Source organism: Lepidochelys kempii, chromosome 6, assembly GCF_965140265.1.
Source record: "Lepidochelys kempii isolate rLepKem1 chromosome 6, rLepKem1.hap2, whole genome shotgun sequence".
Taxonomy (NCBI): domain Eukaryota; kingdom Metazoa; phylum Chordata; order Testudines; family Cheloniidae; genus Lepidochelys; species Lepidochelys kempii.
Genome location: NC_133261.1, coordinates 15,437,361 through 15,458,280, shown reverse-complemented (window position 1 = coordinate 15,458,280; position 20,920 = coordinate 15,437,361). Strand labels below are relative to the sequence as shown.

Sequence of the window (20,920 nt, the reverse complement as noted above, 5' to 3'; positions counted from 1 at the left end):
GAGAAGGACTGGAGATTTCAAACTGTTTTTAGGGACCTTTCAGCTACTTTTAACTAATTTTTTATTGCAAACTTGTTTAACTGGCAATCCATTCCAACTGTATTCTGAAGTCAATGGAATTGCCCACATGCATTAAGAGAGGCATCTTAGCAGGGCTGGCTGAAAATTTAACTGTTTTTTGACGGAAAATTGGTTTTTTGATTAAACTAAATTGTTCATGAAAAGTGTTTTAGAGAAAAGCAAATTTCAATTTGATAAAAAGTTTTTTAAAAAAACCAAAACTGAAATATTTTGATTAAAATCTACCACTGTGGTACTTCCTGGGAGTTGTAGTTCAGTTTCCTTATACCCCCATTCTCCTCCCTGGGCCAGGCTCCCCAGCTGGACTATATCTTCCATGATGCACTGTGTCCACTCACCAAGAAGGGAGACCTGGAGTAAATGATACACCATGATTCACACTATTGTGAGTATAGAATTTGGCTCATAACACTACTACCTAGTTCTTTTTACCCTTGGATCTCAAAACCCTTTACAAAGGAGATTAATATCATTAACCTCATTTTACAGCAATGGAAACCAAGGCACAGGGCAGCAACATGACTTGCCCAAGGTCACCCAACAAAGCCAGGATTAGAACTCAGGTCTCCTGCATACTAAGCCAGTAATCTATCCATTAAAGCACACTGCCTCCTTGTTTGGGTGCATGAGTCAGGACATGAGAAGCCGTTGCCTCCTTCACTGAGTGGCAATGGCTCCTGAAGAGCACATTAAATGAAAGCAGGGCTCACCATTTTTTGCTGCAATCCTAAATTAGCCCCCTCCCTTTAGGGCTCTGAGAAAGGGTTGCCAAGCAGCACTTGCGATGCTAGAAACAACTTCCACAGATGCATGAATTATGCTTTTCAAATCTGTATCATTCAGCTAAATCAAAGCCAGTTTGCACCAGAATCTGAACTGTTTTCGCTGACAGATGTCAGCTCCCTCTCCCTCCCACTTCAGCACTGAAGCACTCCAAAAAAAGTTCACAAAAGAGAATGGATAATGAATTATGTTTGTTTGGGTTTTGTTTTCTTTCTTCAGAGAAACCAGTTTTGTTCAAATTTTGACTCTCTGGACATGGATTAGGGCTTGAAAACTTCACTCCAAAGCTTTAGTCTTTCAGCCTGATCAGAGATACCGAAAACAAGTATCTGGAAATGCTTAGGCAACCTTAGCTGTATTACTGCCACGAATGCTCCAACCATTGTAAAATGTCCATCTATGTCATAGAGTCTTAGAGTTTAAGGGCAGAAAAGACCACCAGATCATCTAGTCTGACCTCCTGTAGGTCAGAGGCCAATAATACCACCCAGCCCCCACACACCAACTCCAACAACTAGGCCACACTACTACAGCCCTCTGGACACTACACTATTGTGTGCCACAGGTAGAGAACAAGAGCAACAGAAGGGTTGAATAAATATTTCTGTTCTGTACTTGAGACTAAACAGATGCTAATCTCATCATACGGTTCCATTCCATTAGTATCTCTGGAGGGTGTTAAACAGCAACTACTAAAGTTAGACATTTTTAAATCAGCAGCTCCAAATAATTTGCATCCAAGGGTTTTAGAAGAGCTGACTGAGGAGCTCACTGGACAGTTAATATTGACTTTCAGTAAGTCCTGAATCACCGGGGAAGAAAGCTAGTATTGTGACAATTAAAAAAAAAGTGTAAACGGGTTGACCCAAATAATTACAGGCTAGTCAGCTGGTATCGATCCCAGAGAAGATAATGGAGTGGCTGACTGGAAGAGGCCCCAGGGGTTTTTCGCCTTCCTCTGTAGCGTGGGGCACAGGTCACTTGCTGGAGGATTCTCTGCACCTTGAAGTCTTTAAACTACGATTTGAGGACTTCAAGAGCTCAGCCGTAGGTGAGAGGTTTATCACAGGAGAGGGTGGGTGAGATTCTGTGGCCTGCGTTGTGCAGGAGGTCGGACTGGATGATCATAATGGTCCCTTCTGACCTTAATATCTACAAAACTCTATGAAATTACTTGATTAATAAAGAATTCCCTAACACAGGCCAGTTGGCTCAAATCCCTGTCTCTGAGCTTATACTGCAACGTAGACATAGACCCACAGGGGACAGAGCTAACGTTGCATGTACTGCTCCGGGGCCAGATGCGGCTCTTCAGAAGTTAATATGCGGCTCCTTGTCTAGGTACCGACTCTGGGGCTGAAGCTACAGGCGCCAACTTTCCAATGTGCCGGTGGGTGCTCACCGCTCAACCCCTGGCTCTGCCACAGGCCCTGCCCCCACTCCACCCCTTCCCGCCCCCTCCCCGGAGCCTGCCATGCCCTGGCTTGTCCCCCTCCCCACCAGAGCCTCCTGCACGTCAGAAACGGTGATCAGGAGGTGCAGGGATGTGCTGATCGGCGGGGTTGCCAGGCACTGGGAGCGAGGGCATGGCAGGCTCAGGGGAGGGGGTGGGGCTGCTGACATATTATTGTGGCCCTTTGGCAACCCCTGGCCTTATGAGATAATTCTTGTCTTTCAACTGGCTTAATTGGGCAACTTTCGGTTCAGGCTACCTAGTCTCCACCTACCAGTGCTGACGAACATAGGCACCAACTCCGTGGGTGCTTGGGAAAAAATGGTTGGTGCTGAGCACTGACCGACAGCCCCCCCCCCCCCACCCAGTGGACCCTAATGATCAGCGCCTCCCATTCTCTCCCAGCACATTCCGCCCACCGTGATCAGCTGTTTTGCAACATGCAGGAGATGTTGGGGGCGGGGGGCAGCAGAAGGGAGGAGTGAGTGTGTAGTGCACTTGGGGAAGGGGGTTGAATGGGGCAGGAAGAGGCAGGGCCTTGGGGAAGGAGGGGAGTGGGGGCAGGGTCTGGCACAGAGCCAGGGGTTAAGCATCCCCTGGCACATTAGAAAGTCAGCGCCTATGATGATGGACAGAATGCTTTCCTGTACTTTTAATCTCACAGTTGTGATGCTGATTCTAGCTTTCTTAAAGGCCATTCACATGCCACAGAAAAAACCCCCACTGCTTTCCCAGTTTTGTATTAGACAAATAACATGCTGATCGTGATCAATCCCTACATGTCATTAAAGGCCCAATCCTTCAAAGTGCCCAGCAGCTCACAGGTCTGGGTGCTGTGATTCCATGTGCCAGCCAGCATCATTAGACACAGAGCTAGTGTGTTAATATTAGAAACATGAAACCAGTTCTAAACCAATTATCTGTGTTGTACATTTCTCCCCTTGCAGCTGGGCAGTCTACAACTACAGAAGCTGTACAAATTTTAAGCAATAAGCAAAGCTGCAGGCTTTGAGTCCCTGATACAAAAGCATGCCTTATAACCTTGATATGAAGGCTGGGGTTTTCATATGAGCTGATGGCGGTGGGTGCTTAAATCCCTTGGGTTCCTTTGAAAAAGAATGCACAAAGGGAACAAGGAAGGGATGATTAAAGATCTGGCTCTCTCAGATCAAGATTGTGGCTCCCTTACACAAGTGGCGAGTTGTTCCACTGGAACCAATAAGACTACTTCAATAGGGAAGAGTATAAAAATATTGCTCAGGCATGCAGGAGTGAAATCAGGAAGGCCAAATCACGCCTGGACTTGCAGCTAGCAAGAGATGTTAAGAGTAACAAGAAGGGTTTCTTCAGATGTTAGCAACAAGAAGAAAGTCAAGGAAAGTTCGGGCTCCTTACTGAATGAAGGAGGCAACCTAGTGACGGAGGATGTGGAAAAAGCTAATGTACTCAATGCTTTTTTTGCCTCTGTCTTCACAAACAAGGTCAGCTCCCAGACTACTGCACTGGGCAGCACAGCATGGGGTGGGGGAGGGGTGACCAGACCTCTGTGGAGAAAGAAGTGGTTTGGGACTATTTAGAAAAGCTGGACAAGCACAAATCCATGGGGCCGGATGCATTGCATCCCAGGGTGCTAAAGGAATTGGTGGATGTGATTGCAGAGCCAATGGCCATTATCTTTGAAAACTCATGGCGATCGGGGGAGGTCCCAGGTGACTGGAAAGGCTAATCTGGTGCCCATCTTTAAGAAAGGGAAGGAGGAGGATCCAGGGAACTAAAGACCAGTCAGCCTCACCTCAGTCCCTGGAAAAAGTCATGGAGCAGGTCCTCAAGGAATCAATTCTGAACCACTTAGAGGGGAAGAAAGTGATCAGAAACAGTCAGCATGGATTCACCAAGGGCAAGTCATGCCTGACTAATCTAATTGCCTTCTATGAAGAAATAACTGGCTCTGTGGATGAGGGGAAAGCAGTGGACGTGTTATTCCTTAACTTTAGCAAAGCTTTTGACACAGGGAAATGTTTCAAAGTTGAAATGTGTCATTTTATTTAGAAATTCAGCTAGATTTAACTTAAAAAAACACAACTTAAGGGTAAGAGACCCCAAAACAAAACAATTTGGATTGAACAAACATTTAATTTGACCCAAAACAAAGTTTTTGGTGGTGGCGGCGGCTTTGGTTTCTTGCTGGGAAAAAAAAAAAAAGATTGTCATTTTGGGTTAACCTGAGAACAAAAATCTTGTCAGATTTTTTTGGTCAGCCACCAAATCAAAAAAAGTCAATTACTCACCCAGTTCTACTCACTAAAATAAAGGCTCCACAAACTGTCCCTGAGGGAAGCCAGACTTAAGGTAGTTTGGGTTTTTTAATAGTTACTTTCCACATTTTCTAATGTTGGGTTTCTTGTAAATTTAACCTTAGTATTGAATTGCCTGGCTTTTAGGTAACTAAGGGTAAAAATCCCTACAGGTGTCTTATTTAACTGATACCTACCCTCAGCCTTTAGTGCCAAATTCAAGCTGATCTTCACCAGAACTCTCCAGGGTCCTTCTCTTAAATGAAGGCTATTTTTCTAGGAAATTTCATCTTTCTACTGCTACCCATTTTGGCAAGAGAACCATTCAAAAAAAAAAAAAAAAAAGAGTTTTTTACAATTTTACAATTAGGGAATGTCATGTATGTGTCCCTCTATACAGTCTCAGATGTAGCTGAGCTACTTCCCCTTTTAAACTCCATGTGCACCTAAAAACCAGACTGGGGCTTTGAAAATTTCAGCCTAACAGGGTGAAATTTGGGAGCAAAGAAAAAAACCCAACCACCATCAATAGAGGTTGCTGCTGCTTTAATATGTCTCTTCTGTTCTCCATGCTCTGTCTGGGAAACAGCTCATCACCCTGTGACATTTCAACACAGTTACAATGTCTTCCAGGATTTCTAAAGTTGCCGTGAAATCCATCCCATTTGGGAGATGAGAGGTACACCCACCACTCCCATACACTCAGGTCAAGTGAGATTGAAAGAACCAACTCACAATACCTTTTCAACCCATTATTGAAGAAGCTGGCGTAAGAGTCATTTAGGAGGTCTTTTCCAAGAGGATGGATAAAGCTAGTGAGTCATTATTGCCCATCTTCCCTTCTGCGTAAAAACACATGTGATCTCTGGACCAGACTCAGTAAGAGAGAGAAGGGCGTCTTATCTGCAAGGTGAGGGAGAGATTCAGGCACCACGCATATATGCTTTTTACCCATGAAAGCTGCTTGGAGTTTGTTGGATGCTGCTGATACACTACTGCCATGGAGGACCGGTTCCATTGCTGAACTGTGGTTGTGGGGGTGACAGCAAAGGAAACACTTGCTCTGCCTCATGATCCTGTGACTTATCCTGGAAGAAAAGACAAAATCACTACCTGGTGGGTCTCCTTGCCACCATCTTCCTTGTCCATCCACTCCCTCAGCCCAGACAAAGAACCCCCACCCTGATAGAGCCACTGACTTAACATCTTAAGTCCTCACCGAGTCGGAGGAGATAGCGTCTTTAGAAACGATGTTCTGGATTACAGAGAAGATCAGCATCAAGGCCAAGATTCCCTATGCCACACAGCCAATAAGAGAGAGATACAATTAGTGACACTATCTGCTATGGACTAATAGGGCCAAAATCTGGTGTCATCTACACCAGTGTAAATCTAGAATTAATTCCACTGAAGTCAATGCAGTTTGGATTCAGGGGAATTACACCAATATAACCAAGAGCAGAATTTAGCCCAAAGAGAGAAAACACCACAAGGGCCTGAATGGGGAGACGAAAAACAAAACCCTATCAGTTTGCATAAAACAAGACTTGAACCTTCTCTAATGTTTCAGAGAGTTTAATGAGCATTTGCTACAATTATTTTCTAACAATGTTCCTCATGCTATCATGCATCCAAGTTCCAGACAGTGCCTGTTGTCTTTAAACATCTCCCATGCTAATACTAAGGTCCATGAGAGTCCAATGAACATGGATAACTCTCCAAACCCAAGCACTGACCCTCCCCTTAGATGCTGAGCCATCACCAGCTCTAAATAGCTCAGAAGACACAGAATTCATAGCACCTTGTGGAACCACTGCACTTACCGTCTTGTAAGAACCAATGCTCTGACAGTAGTCCCAAGGGATGGGGCTTTCTTCACAGCGATGAGGGAGAAGGAAGCTGACTAAGTGGATTTTATCCAAAATTGGGATGGAAACTTTGTACTTGTTTAGAATGCAAATATTAATCAAATCAATTCCCAACATTATTCCTCCAGCTAATGAGGCAAGGAAGCTGATGGCATTCAACATATTGCTGCCTGCCTCCTGAAAGAGATATGCAGAGGGCACAGGTTAGGACAGTCATATCAATACCCAGACACATGGCCACTGAGTATTGAGCCATACACATACATAAGCACAGCAACCCATATTTGCAACATTCCAGCCTTCTTTTGCCCCATTCCCTCTGACTTCATCCCTCCACGCACAGATAAAGAGAACAACAAAATACACATATGGCAGAGAAGCACTCCCTTTTAATAGACAGAGTGATTAGCAACACTCTATGGTTAAGGTTGCCTGAGTGTGAAAGGGCTTTTTCAGTTACTTAGAACTTGGTCAAACTTTTCACTTTCTAGGCTGCAATTTTCCATGTTTGTTTTAAGCCCATGAATGAACTTTTGGGGAAAATGTGAACAAAAACAGTTCAGCAATTTTTTTTAAAGTACTAACAGAGTGAAAAAAAATTACATCTTACCTTGGCCATCGGAAATAAATGATTAAATTGCTAAATGAAGGACAAAGTCAGGAAATGGTGAAGTTAAGTGCGCTAATCACACCTGGATTCTGTCTCCTTAATGGGCAATTTTACATAGTATCATAGGATTAGAGTTGTGCAAATCATGGATTTTTTGGTTCACTGGCAATTTTCAAAAATAAAAAATTGTTTTGGCATCAAAATAAAAATTTTTCAGCAAATCAAAAAAAATTCACTTTGAGCCAAATGAAACGTTTCATTACAATTGCAATCATTTTTTTAAAATATAAAAATAAAATTCAAGGATAATTTGATTTGAAAAGTCAGTTCAAACCATTTCAAAAATGTCAAAACATTTTTTTCCTGAATTTTTTTGTTTTGTTTGTTTTCTAAATAAACAATTCAGTGAAACCACCACGAACTGGTCAAGTGTGTGTGCCTGCAATCACAGAGTTTGTGGAATGGGGCAGCACCCACCTCTTGTGAGTGCCCCGCCACCCCCAGTGGTTTCTTCGGTGAGTCTTCAGTGACTCAGCCATTCAGCCAAGCCACACAGACTGACTGTAGGTGGAACATCATAAACCCCTTCCAGGGTAGGCACTCTTTACTTCCCCCAGCCCTGGTATGAGGCCACAGCCCCAGGACCTCCTCTCTGGAGACATTGTGTTCCTGCAGCCCTCCCTGGACTCAGTCCTTGTTCAGTCCCAGCAGCCAGCCAGGAGCTCCTTCTTAGCACCCCCAGTTCCTTGCCACACTGAGCTGTCCATGAACCTCTGCTTTTTCACCCAACCAGGAACATAGTCCTCTTTTCCAGCTCCAGCGCTCCTTTTTATATAGAACTGCTGCCCCCTGATTGGCCACTCCTGCAGCCCTTCTGATTGGTTGCTTCCCCTGCAGTCACTCTAGGCCACTTGGAGGACTTCTCTTCTGCTCCTGTCTGGGATGGGGTGTGGCAGGACCATGAGGCTGCCAGCACGAGCCCTTTGGGCCTACTCCACCCCATCACAGCACTGAAGATTTACACCCCAGCTTGCTGAGCACTAACTCTCCATCTAGACAAGCTCTTAGAATTCCAATAACAGACCCTAGTTATAGGTGGCCATCTAGGTTGCCATCCCCAACTCTCCTGAGATTCCTTCCTCTTCCCCAGAGAAAACATGGCATAGACCCATTTCCTGGTCCCTAATAGGACAATTAATGCCTCCACAGGAAGGTAAATATCCACATCCTCTGGGCCCTCTCCTTTTAAAGGGAAGACTAATTCTGCAGATTAATTTAGACAGGATCCACAAGGGATCCTCAAACAAATGAAGTCTGGGTGCGGGGGAGGGAATCTGATTGCTCTCTATAAATACATCAGGTTGGTAAACACCAAGGACGGAGATGAGCTATTGAAGCTAAAGGACAATGTTGGCAAAGGAAGGAATGGGGATAAACAGGCCATGAATAAATTTAGGCTGGAAATGAGAGGAAAGTTTCAATTCATGCAGGGAGCAAGGATCTGGAACAGCCTCACAAAAGCAGGAGTGGGGGCTAACAACCCAACTAGTTTTAAGATGGAGCTTGGTATATTTATGTGTTGGATTCTATGATGTGGTTTCCCACCATGTCAGGTGCCTGGACTTGATTACCTAGCAGGTCCCTTCCAGTCCTATCTCCTATGTTCCTAAACAGCGGCTTTTGGGGAGTTATTTTAAATATCAGTCCAGAAGCTTTTTCCCAGACCCAGACCTAAGTTTGGGTCCACGTGGCCTAGTGATTAGAACTCCCAGTTTTCACCTAGATGGCTGGGTCTTGATGCCCAGTGTGGGGTGAAGATCCAAACCAAAATGACACAGCCTGCTCTGCTTCAGGAGGAAACTGTCTTCATCTCAGTTCACTGACTCCTGTCCAAGTCCCAAATGGAAACAAACAGAACCTTTTCCTCCAAGGATCAGATGGATCATTGCCCTCAGACCAGGAAGCTGTCATCTTATAACTACTGCAGACTGGACCTCTAATGAGCCCTAGCAGACTGATCTCTGTCCATTAACCCTTGCCTTCCCAGCCCTGAGTCCTATGGCTCTCTCATTCTCAGGTCTCTGAGGGATCGTATATCCTGTCACATCCTGCCATATTAACCAAGCAGTTCGGATGGTGTTCAGTGAATGAGGCAGGAGGTCCATTCATGGAAGAGTTAAGCATAAAGAAAAATATTGAGCAGAGCTGGCTCATTCACTGAGCCCCATGCAACCCATGCTCTGAAATCAGGCTTGGTCATGCAGAGAAAACAAACTACTGCAATAATGCAGATGCACAAGGGGGCATTGTTAAAGTTGTGTGGGCAACCTTAACTTAGGCATTTTCTAGCTTTTGCATGCATTATGCCACATTTAATGCATATTTTTATAGAATCATAGAAGATTAGGGTTGGAAGAGACCTCGGGAGGTCATCTAGTCCAAACCCCTGCTCAAAGCAGGACCAATCCGAGCCAGGGCTTTGTCAAGCCAGGCCTTTAAAACCTCTAATGATGGAGATTCCACCACCTCCCTAGTCTACCCATTATATGGAATCGTGTTTCAAGCAAACCCATGCGTACTTCTGCAGCAATCCGTCTCTCCTTGAGTGAGAGGGGAATTCGTTCAATTCTGAGTTTCACCTTTGCATGCTCCTCCCCATGGGACACCAGCCATATCCCGGAGGGCATTCTTGACAGACAAGGGCTCTGATTTCTCCCCTTAGTGTTAACTTGTAAGTCTCTCCCAATAACAGAATACTGCATAGCTCACCAGACCCTCTGTGATATTCGTTGCAGTTGCAGTTGCAGCTGAGAGGGACCCAGAAATGATGAACTGTAAAGAAAAGAGAAAATGATCATTAATTAAGGTGAGGGTCACTTTAAAGTTTTAGATAAAGAGCTCCTCCCCGACCCATCCATAGGTCTGAACATTCCATCCACCCACCCTATCCATATACACCCACCAACCCCAAGCAAACATACCCATCCCTCTCACAGCTTTCTCATCTGTCCATCTCATTGCCTAATCATAGAATAGGAGGGTTGGAAGGGACCTCAGGAGGTCATCCAGTCCAACTCCCTGCTCAAAGCAGGACAATCCCCAATTTTTTCCCCAGATCCCTAAAAGGCCCCCTCAAGGATTGAACTCACAACCCTGGATTTAGCAGGCCAATGCTCAAACCACTGAGCTATCCCTCCCCCCTGGACTACATCCTTCCTGTGACAAATCAGCCCAATTAGAGTGCCCTGGGCTGGGACTAACATGTCACTTCACCTACAGAAAGAAAGTTAAAATAAAACAGCTTGGTCCTATCCCTTGCATGTTAATTCAAGGGATCAGGGAGCAGCCAGTAGCCCCACTAATGTGCCAGTGATCAGAAAGCAACCAGTGGCCCATGGCAAGACATATGTCTGGGTCAAATCAAAACAAAAACAGGAACATCTTATGAAACATCTGTGTCACTGTTCTCTCTCTCCCTCTTTGATAGAAGGATGTTGATTTATGATCTATTCAGCCCATAGGTAAATATGAGAATACATCTGTCCAGAGTATCTATAATTAAGGCTGGATTCAGTTTTTCACTTAAAACATGGATTCAACCGCTTTGTCGTCGATGTCCAATATAGTGTTTTTGTAACACACACTGAGTCTTTGTCACTTTCTAGTGCCTGGTTCATATAAAAAGTTTTAGATTTACACAGCTTCCAGCTTATAGAATTTAGTTCTTTAGCATAAGCAGTAGAGGCTTTCAGTGTTTCCCGGTTCAAATCCCACTGCTGGCCCTAGCAGGATTGGTTTCATATCATTCTCCACATTGCAGGGGTGGAGTAAAGACTGAATTTGCTGAAGATTTTCAACTAAAATCTGCTATTTAGTTTCTCAGGGGAAAATAATTAAAAATTGGACCTTTAAGCCTCCCCCCAGCATCTCACCTTCTTTTGGACTTTGTTTGCTAACAAGTGACTGTTTTTTTATCCCTGACAACTCCCATATTGCTAAACCTCACTGCAAATTAGTGACAGTGTACATTTGAAGAAGTTAGGTTGCAATTAAGCAAAGTTATGAAGGATCACTGTATCCTTTCTTTGCCATTGTTGCAGCAATTTTCCCTTACTCAAAATGACTGCCATTTTCCATGATTCACAATGGGATTGAAGCTACTCATGCCCTCAATAAACATGGTCACTGGCATATGCCTCTACTAAAAATGGCTGCCACATCCCATTGTTTCCATTGGAATTGAAGCCACAGATTGCCCTCAAGGAAGATGGCTGCCATTCCACTAAAGCCTTGCCACGTAAAAATGATGCTGCTTCTATGACCCCTCGGGTTGCTAGGTGTCCGGTTTTCGACCGGAATGGCCAGTCAAAAAGGGACCCTGGTGGTTCTGGTCAGCACCACTGACCGAGCTGTTAACAGTCTGGTTGGTGGCACAGCAGGGCTAAGGCAGCCTCCCTGCCTGATGAGGCTCCGTGCGGCTCCCGGAAGCAGCTGCATGTCCCCGCTCTGGCTCCTATGCATAGGGGTACCCAGGGGGCTCCTCCGCATGCTGCCCCCGCCTCAAGCGCCGGCTCTGCTGCTCCCACTAGCCAGGAACCGCGGCCAATGGGAGCTGTGGGGGTGGTACCTGCAGACAGAGCAGCGCGCAAGGCGCCTGGCCTCACCTCTGTGCAGGAGCCAGAGTGGGGACATGCTGCCGCTTCCAGGAGCTGCCTGAGGTAAGCGTCTGCACCCGTAACCCCTCTGCCCCAACCCGGAGCCCCCTCACTCACTCTGAATCCCTCAGCCCAGAGCCCCCCTCCTGCACCTCAAACCCCTCATCCCTCAGCCAGAGCCCTCACCCCCCCACACCCCAACCCCTTGCCCCAGCCCAGAGTCCCCTCCTGTACCCCAAATCCCTCATTCCCAGCCCCACACCAGAACCCGCACCCCTAGCTGGAGCCCTCACATCCCTGCACCCCAATCCCCGTGCCCCAGACCGGTGAAAATGAGCGAGTGAGTGAGGGTAGGGAGAGTGAATAACAGAAGGAGGAGGGATGGGATGAGTGGGGGCAGGGCTTCGGAGAAGGGGCGGGATGGGGGTAGTAGGGTGTTCAGTTTTGTGTGAGTAGAAAGTTGGCAACCGTAATGAACACAACTTCCCATTGTTTCTGATAGGATTGAAGTCAGGGACTGTCCTTGAGGAAGATGGCTGTGCCATATGCTCTTTGTTTAGAAATCTGGACAGGAAACCATGAGGAGGAGGTAGTCTAGGCTGCGGGCTCCCACTCAGTCAGTCAGAAGGAGTAGCAGCTATGGTTGCAGAGGAGTTACCGGCTTTGATACTAGGTGCTGTCTGGCCTCACTAGTAGCTCTGTGGCTTTGCAACCCTTGGAGCTGTGGCTGGCCCACAGAGCAGACACAGCACTTGACAAAAAGAACAGGAGGACTTGTGGCACCTCAGAGACTAACCCATTTATTTGAGCATGAGCTTTCGTGAGCTACAGCTCACTTCATCGGATGCATTAGCTCACGAAAGCTTATGCTCAAATAAATGGGTTAGTCTCTGAGGTGCCACAAGTCCTCCTTTTCTTTTTGCGAAGACAGACTAACACGGCTGCTACTCTGAAACCTGCACTTGACAGTCTACCCACAGCTTGGGAAAGTGGGCAGAGTTATGCTGGAGGTAGGAGCAGCAGGCCTCCTCCTCGCATTTCCCTCATGACCACACACCACACTCAACCGGCCGAATGCTGAGTGTTTGCTAGCGCTGCTGAGGTTAGGCCTCAGACTGAGGGGGATGAATTCACTGCCTGTAAAGTGTTTCCTTATCTCTTGAAGGCAGCCTGCTTCTATCAGTAGGCGTGGGCATTAAAATATGGTTAAGAGACAGGGCCACATTCCCTTGCCTTTAAGGGTTTGTGTCTCTGCTGCCCCTGGCTTACACTAGGGGCACAAGTTACAGGGAGCTGTAAGGGATATGCTGCTGATCCCCCAGAGCAGTTTATAGCAGCTGGGGTCCTCAGGGACCATATATCAACTGGGTGTTGGCAGAACACCCCTGCCCACCCCTCCTGAACCCTATCCTGCCTCTGCACTGAGGGATGTGCTAAAGGAATTGGTGGCTGTGATTGCAGAGCCATTGGCCATTATCTTTGAAAACTCGTGGCGAACGGGGGAAGTCCCAGATGACTGGAAAAAGGCTAATGTAGTGCCAATCTTTAAAAAAGGGAAGAAAGAGGATCCTGGGAACTACAGGCCAGTCAGCCTCACCTCAGTCCCCGGAAAAATCATGGAGCAGTTCCTCAAAGAATCAATCCTGAAGCACTTACATGAGAGGAAAGTGATCAGGAACAGTCAGCATGGATTCACCAAGGGAAGGTCATGCCTGACTAATCTAATCGCCTTCTATGATGAGATTATTGGTTCTGTGGATGAAGGGAAAGCAGTGGATGTATTGTTTCTTGACTTTAGCAAAGCTTTTGACACAGTCTCCCACAGTATTCTTGTCAGCAAGTTAAAGACGTATCGGCTGGATGAATGCACTATAAGGTGGGTAGAAAGTTGGCTAGATTGTCGGGCTCAACGGGTAGTGATCAATGGCTCCATGTCTAGTTGGCAGCCGGTGTCAAGTGGAGTGCCCCAGGGGTCGGTCCTGGGGCCGGTTTTGTTCAATATCTTCATAAATGATCTGGAGGATGATGTGGTTTGCACTCTCAGCAAATTTGCGGATGATACTAAACTGGGAGTAGTGGTAGATACGCTGGAGGGCAGGGATAGGCTACAGAGGGACCTAGACAAATTGGAGGATTGGGCCAAAAGAAATCTGATGAGGTTCAATAAGGATAAGTGCAGGGTCCTGCACTTAGGACGGAAGAACCCAGTGCACAGCTACAGACTAGGGACCGAATGGCTAGGTAGCAGTTCTGCGGAAAAGGACCTAGGGGTGACAGTGGATGAGAAGCTGGGATGAGTCAGCAGTGTGCCCTTGTTGCCAAGAAGGCCAATGGCATTTTGGGATGTATAAGTAGGGGCATAGCGAGCAGATCGAGGGACGTGATCGTCCCCCTCTATTCGACACTGGTGAGGCCTCATCTGGAGTACTGTGTCCAGTTTTGGGCCCCACACTACAAGAAGGATGTGGATAAATTGGAGAGAGTACAGCGAAGGGCAACAAAACTGATTAGGGGTCTGGAACACATGACTTATGAGGAGAGGCTGAGGGAACTGGGATTGTTTAGTCTGCAGAAGAGAAGAATGAGGGGGGATTTGATAGCTGCTTTCAACTACCTGAGAGGTGGTTCCAGAGAGGATGGTTCTAGACTATTCTCAGTGGTAGAAGAGGACAGGACAAGGAGTAATAGTCTCAAGTTGCAGTGGGGGAGGTTTAGGTTGGATATTAGGAAAAACTTTTTCACTAGGAGGGTGGTGCAACACTGGAATGCGTTACCTAGGGAGGTGGTAGAATCTCCTTCCTTAGAAGTTTTTAAGGTCAGGCTTGACAAAGCCCTGGCTGGGATAATTTAATTGGGGATTGGTCCTGCTTTGAGCAGGGGGTTGGATTAGATGACCTCCTGAGGTCCCTTCCAACCCTGATATTCTATGATTCTATGATTCTATGTGGGACAGGATGGGTAGAAGTCAGCTCTGCTAGTTGTCTGCCTGCTGGGGATTCCCCCATGCCAGGGATATTCCCAGCAAGGGAAGATTCTGTTCCCATTGCTCTGCCCAAGTGGTGCGACTGTGGTGCGCCGAATCTGCATGGCAGTTTTTATGGAGACCATATTTAGAATCCATGAAGCCACCCTTCCACTGCTTTTCTCAATACCACGTTTATTCAGCCATCAATCCATAACTCCACATCGTTCCTATCTCTAGAGCCAGCATCCATTTAGCCACCGCTGTGTTTCAGCAATAATTCATGTATTCCACTTACAAGCGCTGCTCCCCAGAACGGATACCAGGAAGCCATGCACAGGGGGAGAGATTCTTTTGAGGAGAAGAACAAGATGCCCCCGAGGCCAAGGTGTATTAAGGCGACGATGATCTGTATGGCCTGCAGGGAGAGAACAAAGTCAGTACAGTCAGTAAGGTTCTCCTAATGATAAGCACTTACCCACCTCCGAAGGTGCCCAAAGCATTACATGTTAATTAATTAGACACATTAATTAGTTAAACCTCACAACTCCCTATGGAGTTGAAAGGGGCTACCAGCTGCCGTCACAGGCTCTTGGATCCAAACCCAATCACAAACCTCATTATAGCTAATGGATTGGCCAAGCACATTCCTTCAGGCTCAACAGAAGGTGCACTCAAGGCCGTTTATGTAGTAAAGACAGCAGAAAACAATGAAGGCTATTGCCCAAGGCAATAGGTTCATGGCAGGTCAGAACTAAACCATGTGGTCTGTGGGATTTTCCTGGTTGCAATCACAAGGGCTAGAAGATTGGTTGCAGCTCTCTGTGTTGGAGGCAGAGAAAAGCCAGGAGAAGCAGTTGCAAGTGTGACCCTGAGAGGAAACAGAGGCAGAACTGTTTGGGCACAGAGCTTACTGGAGAGGCAGACATTGGGGATTTCTGAGCCAGGAAGCTGTCTGTTATTGTTTGGTTCTACTGTGTTCAGGGAAAGAGGACTTTGTGGACATTCTTTGTAAATAAACAAGATCACACCAAAGAATATACCTGGCTTAGCATCAATTTCTCACCCTCATGGAAACAACTCCACAACGCCCTGAATATTGGCTAACTGCTCATGCCAAAGGCTAACAGTACAGATATTAAGTTATTAAGTGAGTATTATGTTATTAAGAGAGGGGGAAACTGAGACACTACAGCAGTTAAGTGGCTTGCCCAGGACCTCACTGATTCAGAAACCAAGCATTATTCCCACACTCCTAGGGGGATTAGAAGCATTGCAGAATGAGTTGTTTGGAAACCTCACCATAAAAACCCACCACCTAATGCAATGTTCTTAACTAGTTTGAATTGTCTCTTCCCCAGGCAAGGTGTGGGTGCATCGCATTAGCCTCTGCATTAGTGAAGATCAACCCCAATTTCCTCCCTCCTCGAGGCCATATCATGCCCCCCCTCTTTTGGCTCATGGGGTGGTGGTTCATATGAGGTTTGGCAGCTCCTTAGGGGAACAGCAGACATTCCTCCACAGTGAAATGGGTGCCCCATCTCCCATGCATGCAGGTTTGAGAAGGTGGCAGATTTACCCCTAGTGCCTCATTCTTTCTTGGGAATTTCTTCTGAGTGTCATCAGGGCTGTGTGGGGGGATGAGCAGGGTCACATTGTTAGCCGCAGTCCTGGGAAAGGCCATGGCATATCAATGGCTGCTGGGGAGAGACACAGCAGAGACACAGCTTATCTAGGGAGAGAGATCAAAAGAGGTTAATTTATGAGCAACCAGATCACTATTGGAATCATTGTTACATCATATTGACTTGGCGTGGGCTGTTCATCTCCAGGGACATGGATCCCATGTCCCAGTCTGCTTGCAAGCTGGGGCACAGGGAGCGTTTTGTAGCACACAGGAAGGGCACATCTCTATATCTTCCCCATGCCCCACCTTTCTATGGGGGAACCATAGAGTTACCACTGTGTAAGGCCCCCTTTATAGCTGCCAATTTGGTTTAAGAGCTGTTTTTCAGCTTACATTAAATGGGAAATCCATCTAGGGGCAGATTCTGATCTCGACTGCACTAGTGTAAATCCTGAGTCACTTTCTTAAGGCTGGTTGTTGGTGTAGCCAATGGCCCCCTCCCCCACTGGATTTCAGCTGGTGTGACGGAGAGCAGAACCTGGCCCTGACAGTCAGTGGCTATCCAAGGAGCACGTTTGTACTGAATGACTGCAAGATGGCTGGGTGAATGGGGAAGAGATCCCATTGAGCCAGTTGGCTTTGTATGCCTGGAGCTGTTTTTCTTCTTACTCTGTCTTTTAGGTTAAGACTTTTCAAAACTGATCTTCAGTTTTCCTTGGAGGGTCTAGACATCCAGAGCCAGAGCCTCAGCTGAAGTCACTGACATCAGAAGAGGATCTGACACCTAGCACCCAATCAATAGTGGATATAGAAAGGAGAATATGTGAAATAGGTATGTGTCTAGGGATGTTTGTAATACCTCATCCACTGGTGGACCCTTCCATTGCCTCAGTTTTCCCACTGGGAATTTGAATTATGCTCCCCTTCCAACATAAACTAACAGCTTAACTCAAAACCAAGCTCACTAGTCCATTGCATCCCTCCTTGGCTTCTAATTCCCTCTTAGGAGTTTTGCTCCTGCCCCATACACAGATAGTTCCAGCCAGGCATTTCCTTCTGGGTGGCTTAGATAATCTATTCCCTACTCCCCTGTGGTCCCCTGCAGGTCTCTCTCACTTCCCAGGCCCCGAAAGCAAGAGAGTCTCCCTTCCACTTCTTTGTGTCTCTTCCTCAACCTGGCCTGTATGTCCCAATAGGCTTGTGTCTGAATCACATGCTACCATCATGTGACGCCAGGACTTGTTCCCTTCACCTGGGGAGATGGGCTAAGCCTGGCCCAGGTGCAGCTGAGCCCTGGCCCCCTTAAAGGGCCAGCTGCCCCTGTGACTAGGACTAAGGCCCAGATCTACAAAGGTATTTAGGCTCCTAACTTCCACCGTCAATGGAAGTTAGGAGTCTAAATACTTTTGTGGATCTGGGCCTAACTCCCCACAGCGCTGCCCTTTGAGTTGCCATTCACATCCCTGCAAACTGAGTGTAAAACAGTGCCATTCTGCTGTGCACACTCATTTTGCAGTGATGTAAATGACAACACAAGGTGCTGGGCAATGATGAATTAGACCCGAAGGCACTGAAGTTTGGAAGATGTCAACCAGAGTAGCTCCAGGGAAGTCAGTGGTCCTATGTCAATTTACACCAGCCTTAAAATAATTGAATCATAGAAAATTAGGGTTGGAAGAGACCTCAGGAGGTCATCTAGTCCAATCCCCTGCTCAAAGCAGGACCAACACCAACTAAATCATCCCAGCCAGGTCTTTGTCAAGCTGGGCCTTAAAAACCTCTAAGGATGGAGATTCCACCATCTCCCTAAGTAACCCATTCCAGTGCTTCACCACCCTCCTAGTGAAATAGTCCAAATAGTCCAATAATATCCAACTTAGACCTCCCTGACTGCAACTTGAGACCATTGTTTCTTGTTCTGTCATCTGCCAGCACTGAGAACAGCCTAGCTCCATCCTCTTTGGAACTGCCCTTCAGGTAGTTGAAGGCTGCTATCAAATCCCCGCCCCCGCCCCCCACCCTCCCGCAATTCTTCTTTTCTGCAGACTAAACAATCCTAGTTCCCTCAGCCTCTCCTCATAAGTCATGTGCCCCAGCCCCCTAATAATTTTTGTTGCCCTCCGCTAGACTCTCTCCAATTTGTCCACTTTCCAATTTCTTTCTTTTCCAGTTTCTCTCATTTACATGGGAACAAATCAGAAATAACCCAGCTGAAGTCAGTGTAAAGTGAGTGCAAGAGAAGAGAATCAGGTCCTTGGTTTTTATCTGCCAGCACAAGATCCTCTCTCCTCTGTGTCTGTAGAGCTCATTGCTAGTCTGTGCAACTGCACCTTGTTCATTTCACAAATGCTTTCTCGCTCCTTTCACAAGCCCCTTCTGATATCTTTGCTCCATCTGGAGCTTGCTGCTTTTGACCACAGCATCACCGCAGTGTGCTAAGAGTAGAGAGGTTTTCCTTCCTGAGCAGCATTCAACAGAAGCAGAGAGGAAGTAGCCAATGGTATTTCTTTGTACTTATCAGCCTTAGTAGAATCTACTGTTCTCTCTGGTCAGGAGAGGCCATGAAGTATTTTAAAAGCTGAGATTACAGAATAAAGGGGGAAGGGACCGAAATCACTCTTGTCCTTCCATCAATTTCGTGCATCTCCCCTGTTCCACTAAAGAGAACTAGCTCATGTGGGCGAGAGGCATAGGTAGCAGTCATCTGACTGGTGGTGTCCTCTGTTGATTGAGTTCCCATGGGGAAGCATACACCATAGGGGTCCCTCTGCTTCCCAGAGCAACTTCAGTGTGCGTGGTGCCTGAAGGAGCCAGGTAGGGCACAGGCAATAAGATCTCCTGCTGCACAGCACAGGGAGGGGGAAATTCATCAGGATCCACAGAAGAAAAATAGTCGGGGGAGTGAGTTTATACAGCAAACAGAAAATCAATCTTGCTGCCGCTCCACACCTCCCATTCCCCCAAAGCTTCAGAGCCTGCCTCTTCTACAAACCCCCACATTCACCTCTGCCTCTCTCCCCACTCGTGCTTTGGAAAGGGAAGCAGCCACCACTTGGGAAGGGAAGCAGCCACCGCTTGGGAAGGGAAACATTTCCATTTTCAGGGCATGCGTTGTTCGGGGGCAGAGAGCTTTGCTCCCTGGGTAAGTGCACATGGTGCAAAGAGGCGTAACGTGGTCAGCTGGGCCCGACTCCACAGAGTGTATCTCGCCAATGTAACAAGCATGTTCATGGCTCCATCCTGCTCCTGCTGAAATCAGCTGGACTTCCATCACTGAGTGCAAACCCTCCGTGCTCAAGAAAGCATGAGAGTTTGTTCTTGGTACAGTGGCAACTCCTCTCCAATCACCAAGTGGCACAAGGCAATATCTACCTAAGGTCTTTAGCTTCACAACACCCCTGTGAGGCAGGGCAGTGCTGTTGTCCCCATTTTACAGTCAGGGAACTGGAGCACAGAGATATTCAGTGGCTTGCCCAGCATCACACAAGAAGTCTGTAGAAAAGCAGGAAATTGAACCTAGGTCTCCTCAGTCCCAGATGGATGTGCTAACCACTGAACAATCCCATCTCTCATAGATCATACATGGAATTCCATGTAATAACCCTGTGCTTACCTAGGTATTTCTACAACACTTATACCATCAATGCAGTGAACTGTACTAAGAAGCATTGGACTGGGTTCTGATCTCATTTTAGCTGGAGTAAATCAGGAGTAACTTAAATGGAGTCACTCCAGATTTAAACCTATGCCACTGGGATCATGATCTGACCCCAAATGTGCCATAAATCACATGCCCTTCAACCCCATTAATTCCAGGGGCATTGTATATGAGGTAAGCTAGGGTGAAATTTGAGCCATTCATGGTAACACATTAATTTCAGAACCACACTGTCATTCACCCCGAAAGTCAAAAAGCCATTTCATCCATTCCTCAGAGCTTGGAGAAGAATCTGTTGGTCTCTTGACATTTCCTGAGCTAACAAACTTTCATTAAAGCTTCTTGCAGGTAAGAAACTGTGAAATTATTGATGCACATTAGCTAGTACATGAAATTAACAAGATACCTGTCCCGTTGACCACCAACGCCGCCTTTGTTGCGTAGCAATGAAGAGCTGGACAAGGTCCAAATGTAGATTCAAAAAGCCACTTCCTATTCCTTGTCTGAGTGAAGACAAACAGGAGAGCGGGGCTGGGACCCAGCTTTATCTCAGGCAGCAGAAATAGAGAGGGAAGATGCCTCCAAAGGAAACATAGGATTTATCTGCCTTTCTTTCAGGCTTCTTGCCTCTCCTCTTAGCTTCTTGTAGCCAACTGGGTGCTCAACTTGTGCTGCACGATCATGTGGTTTCAGAATACAGTCAGAAACGAAACATTCATTTCCTGCCAGAACAAAAGTAAAGGAACTAGACGTGGTGAATTGATTATTTTAGTGCCATGATGGGTGGCCGAGGGAGCCAGCCAAACAATCAAAGATCAGAGCATCTCTCTGCCCCAAGGGCTCTTCTTGGGAGCACTCCTGGTCCCATTACAGCTGAATGGGAGTTTTGTCTTTGACTTCAATAGGACAGGTCTCTTTGGCCCAGATCT

General features: G+C 46.7%; 1 protein-coding gene across 1 annotated transcript; it reads right to left on the bottom strand.

Annotated features, from left to right (window-relative positions):
• Positions 1-4,430: 4,430 nt before the first annotated feature.
• Positions 4,431-20,678, bottom strand: MS4A1 (membrane spanning 4-domains A1). The gene is made up of 7 exons (XM_073346888.1): positions 20,398-20,678; positions 16,286-16,438; positions 15,005-15,124; positions 9,859-9,921; positions 6,435-6,656; positions 5,831-5,905; positions 4,431-5,699 (listed from the first exon to the last, which is right to left on the bottom strand). Exons 2-7 carry the CDS (start codon positions 16,388-16,390, stop codon positions 5,604-5,606), a joined length of 681 nt encoding a protein of 226 aa, XP_073202989.1. The 5' UTR covers positions 16,391-16,438; positions 20,398-20,678; the 3' UTR covers positions 4,431-5,603.
• Between the last annotated feature and the right edge of the window lie 242 nt (positions 20,679-20,920).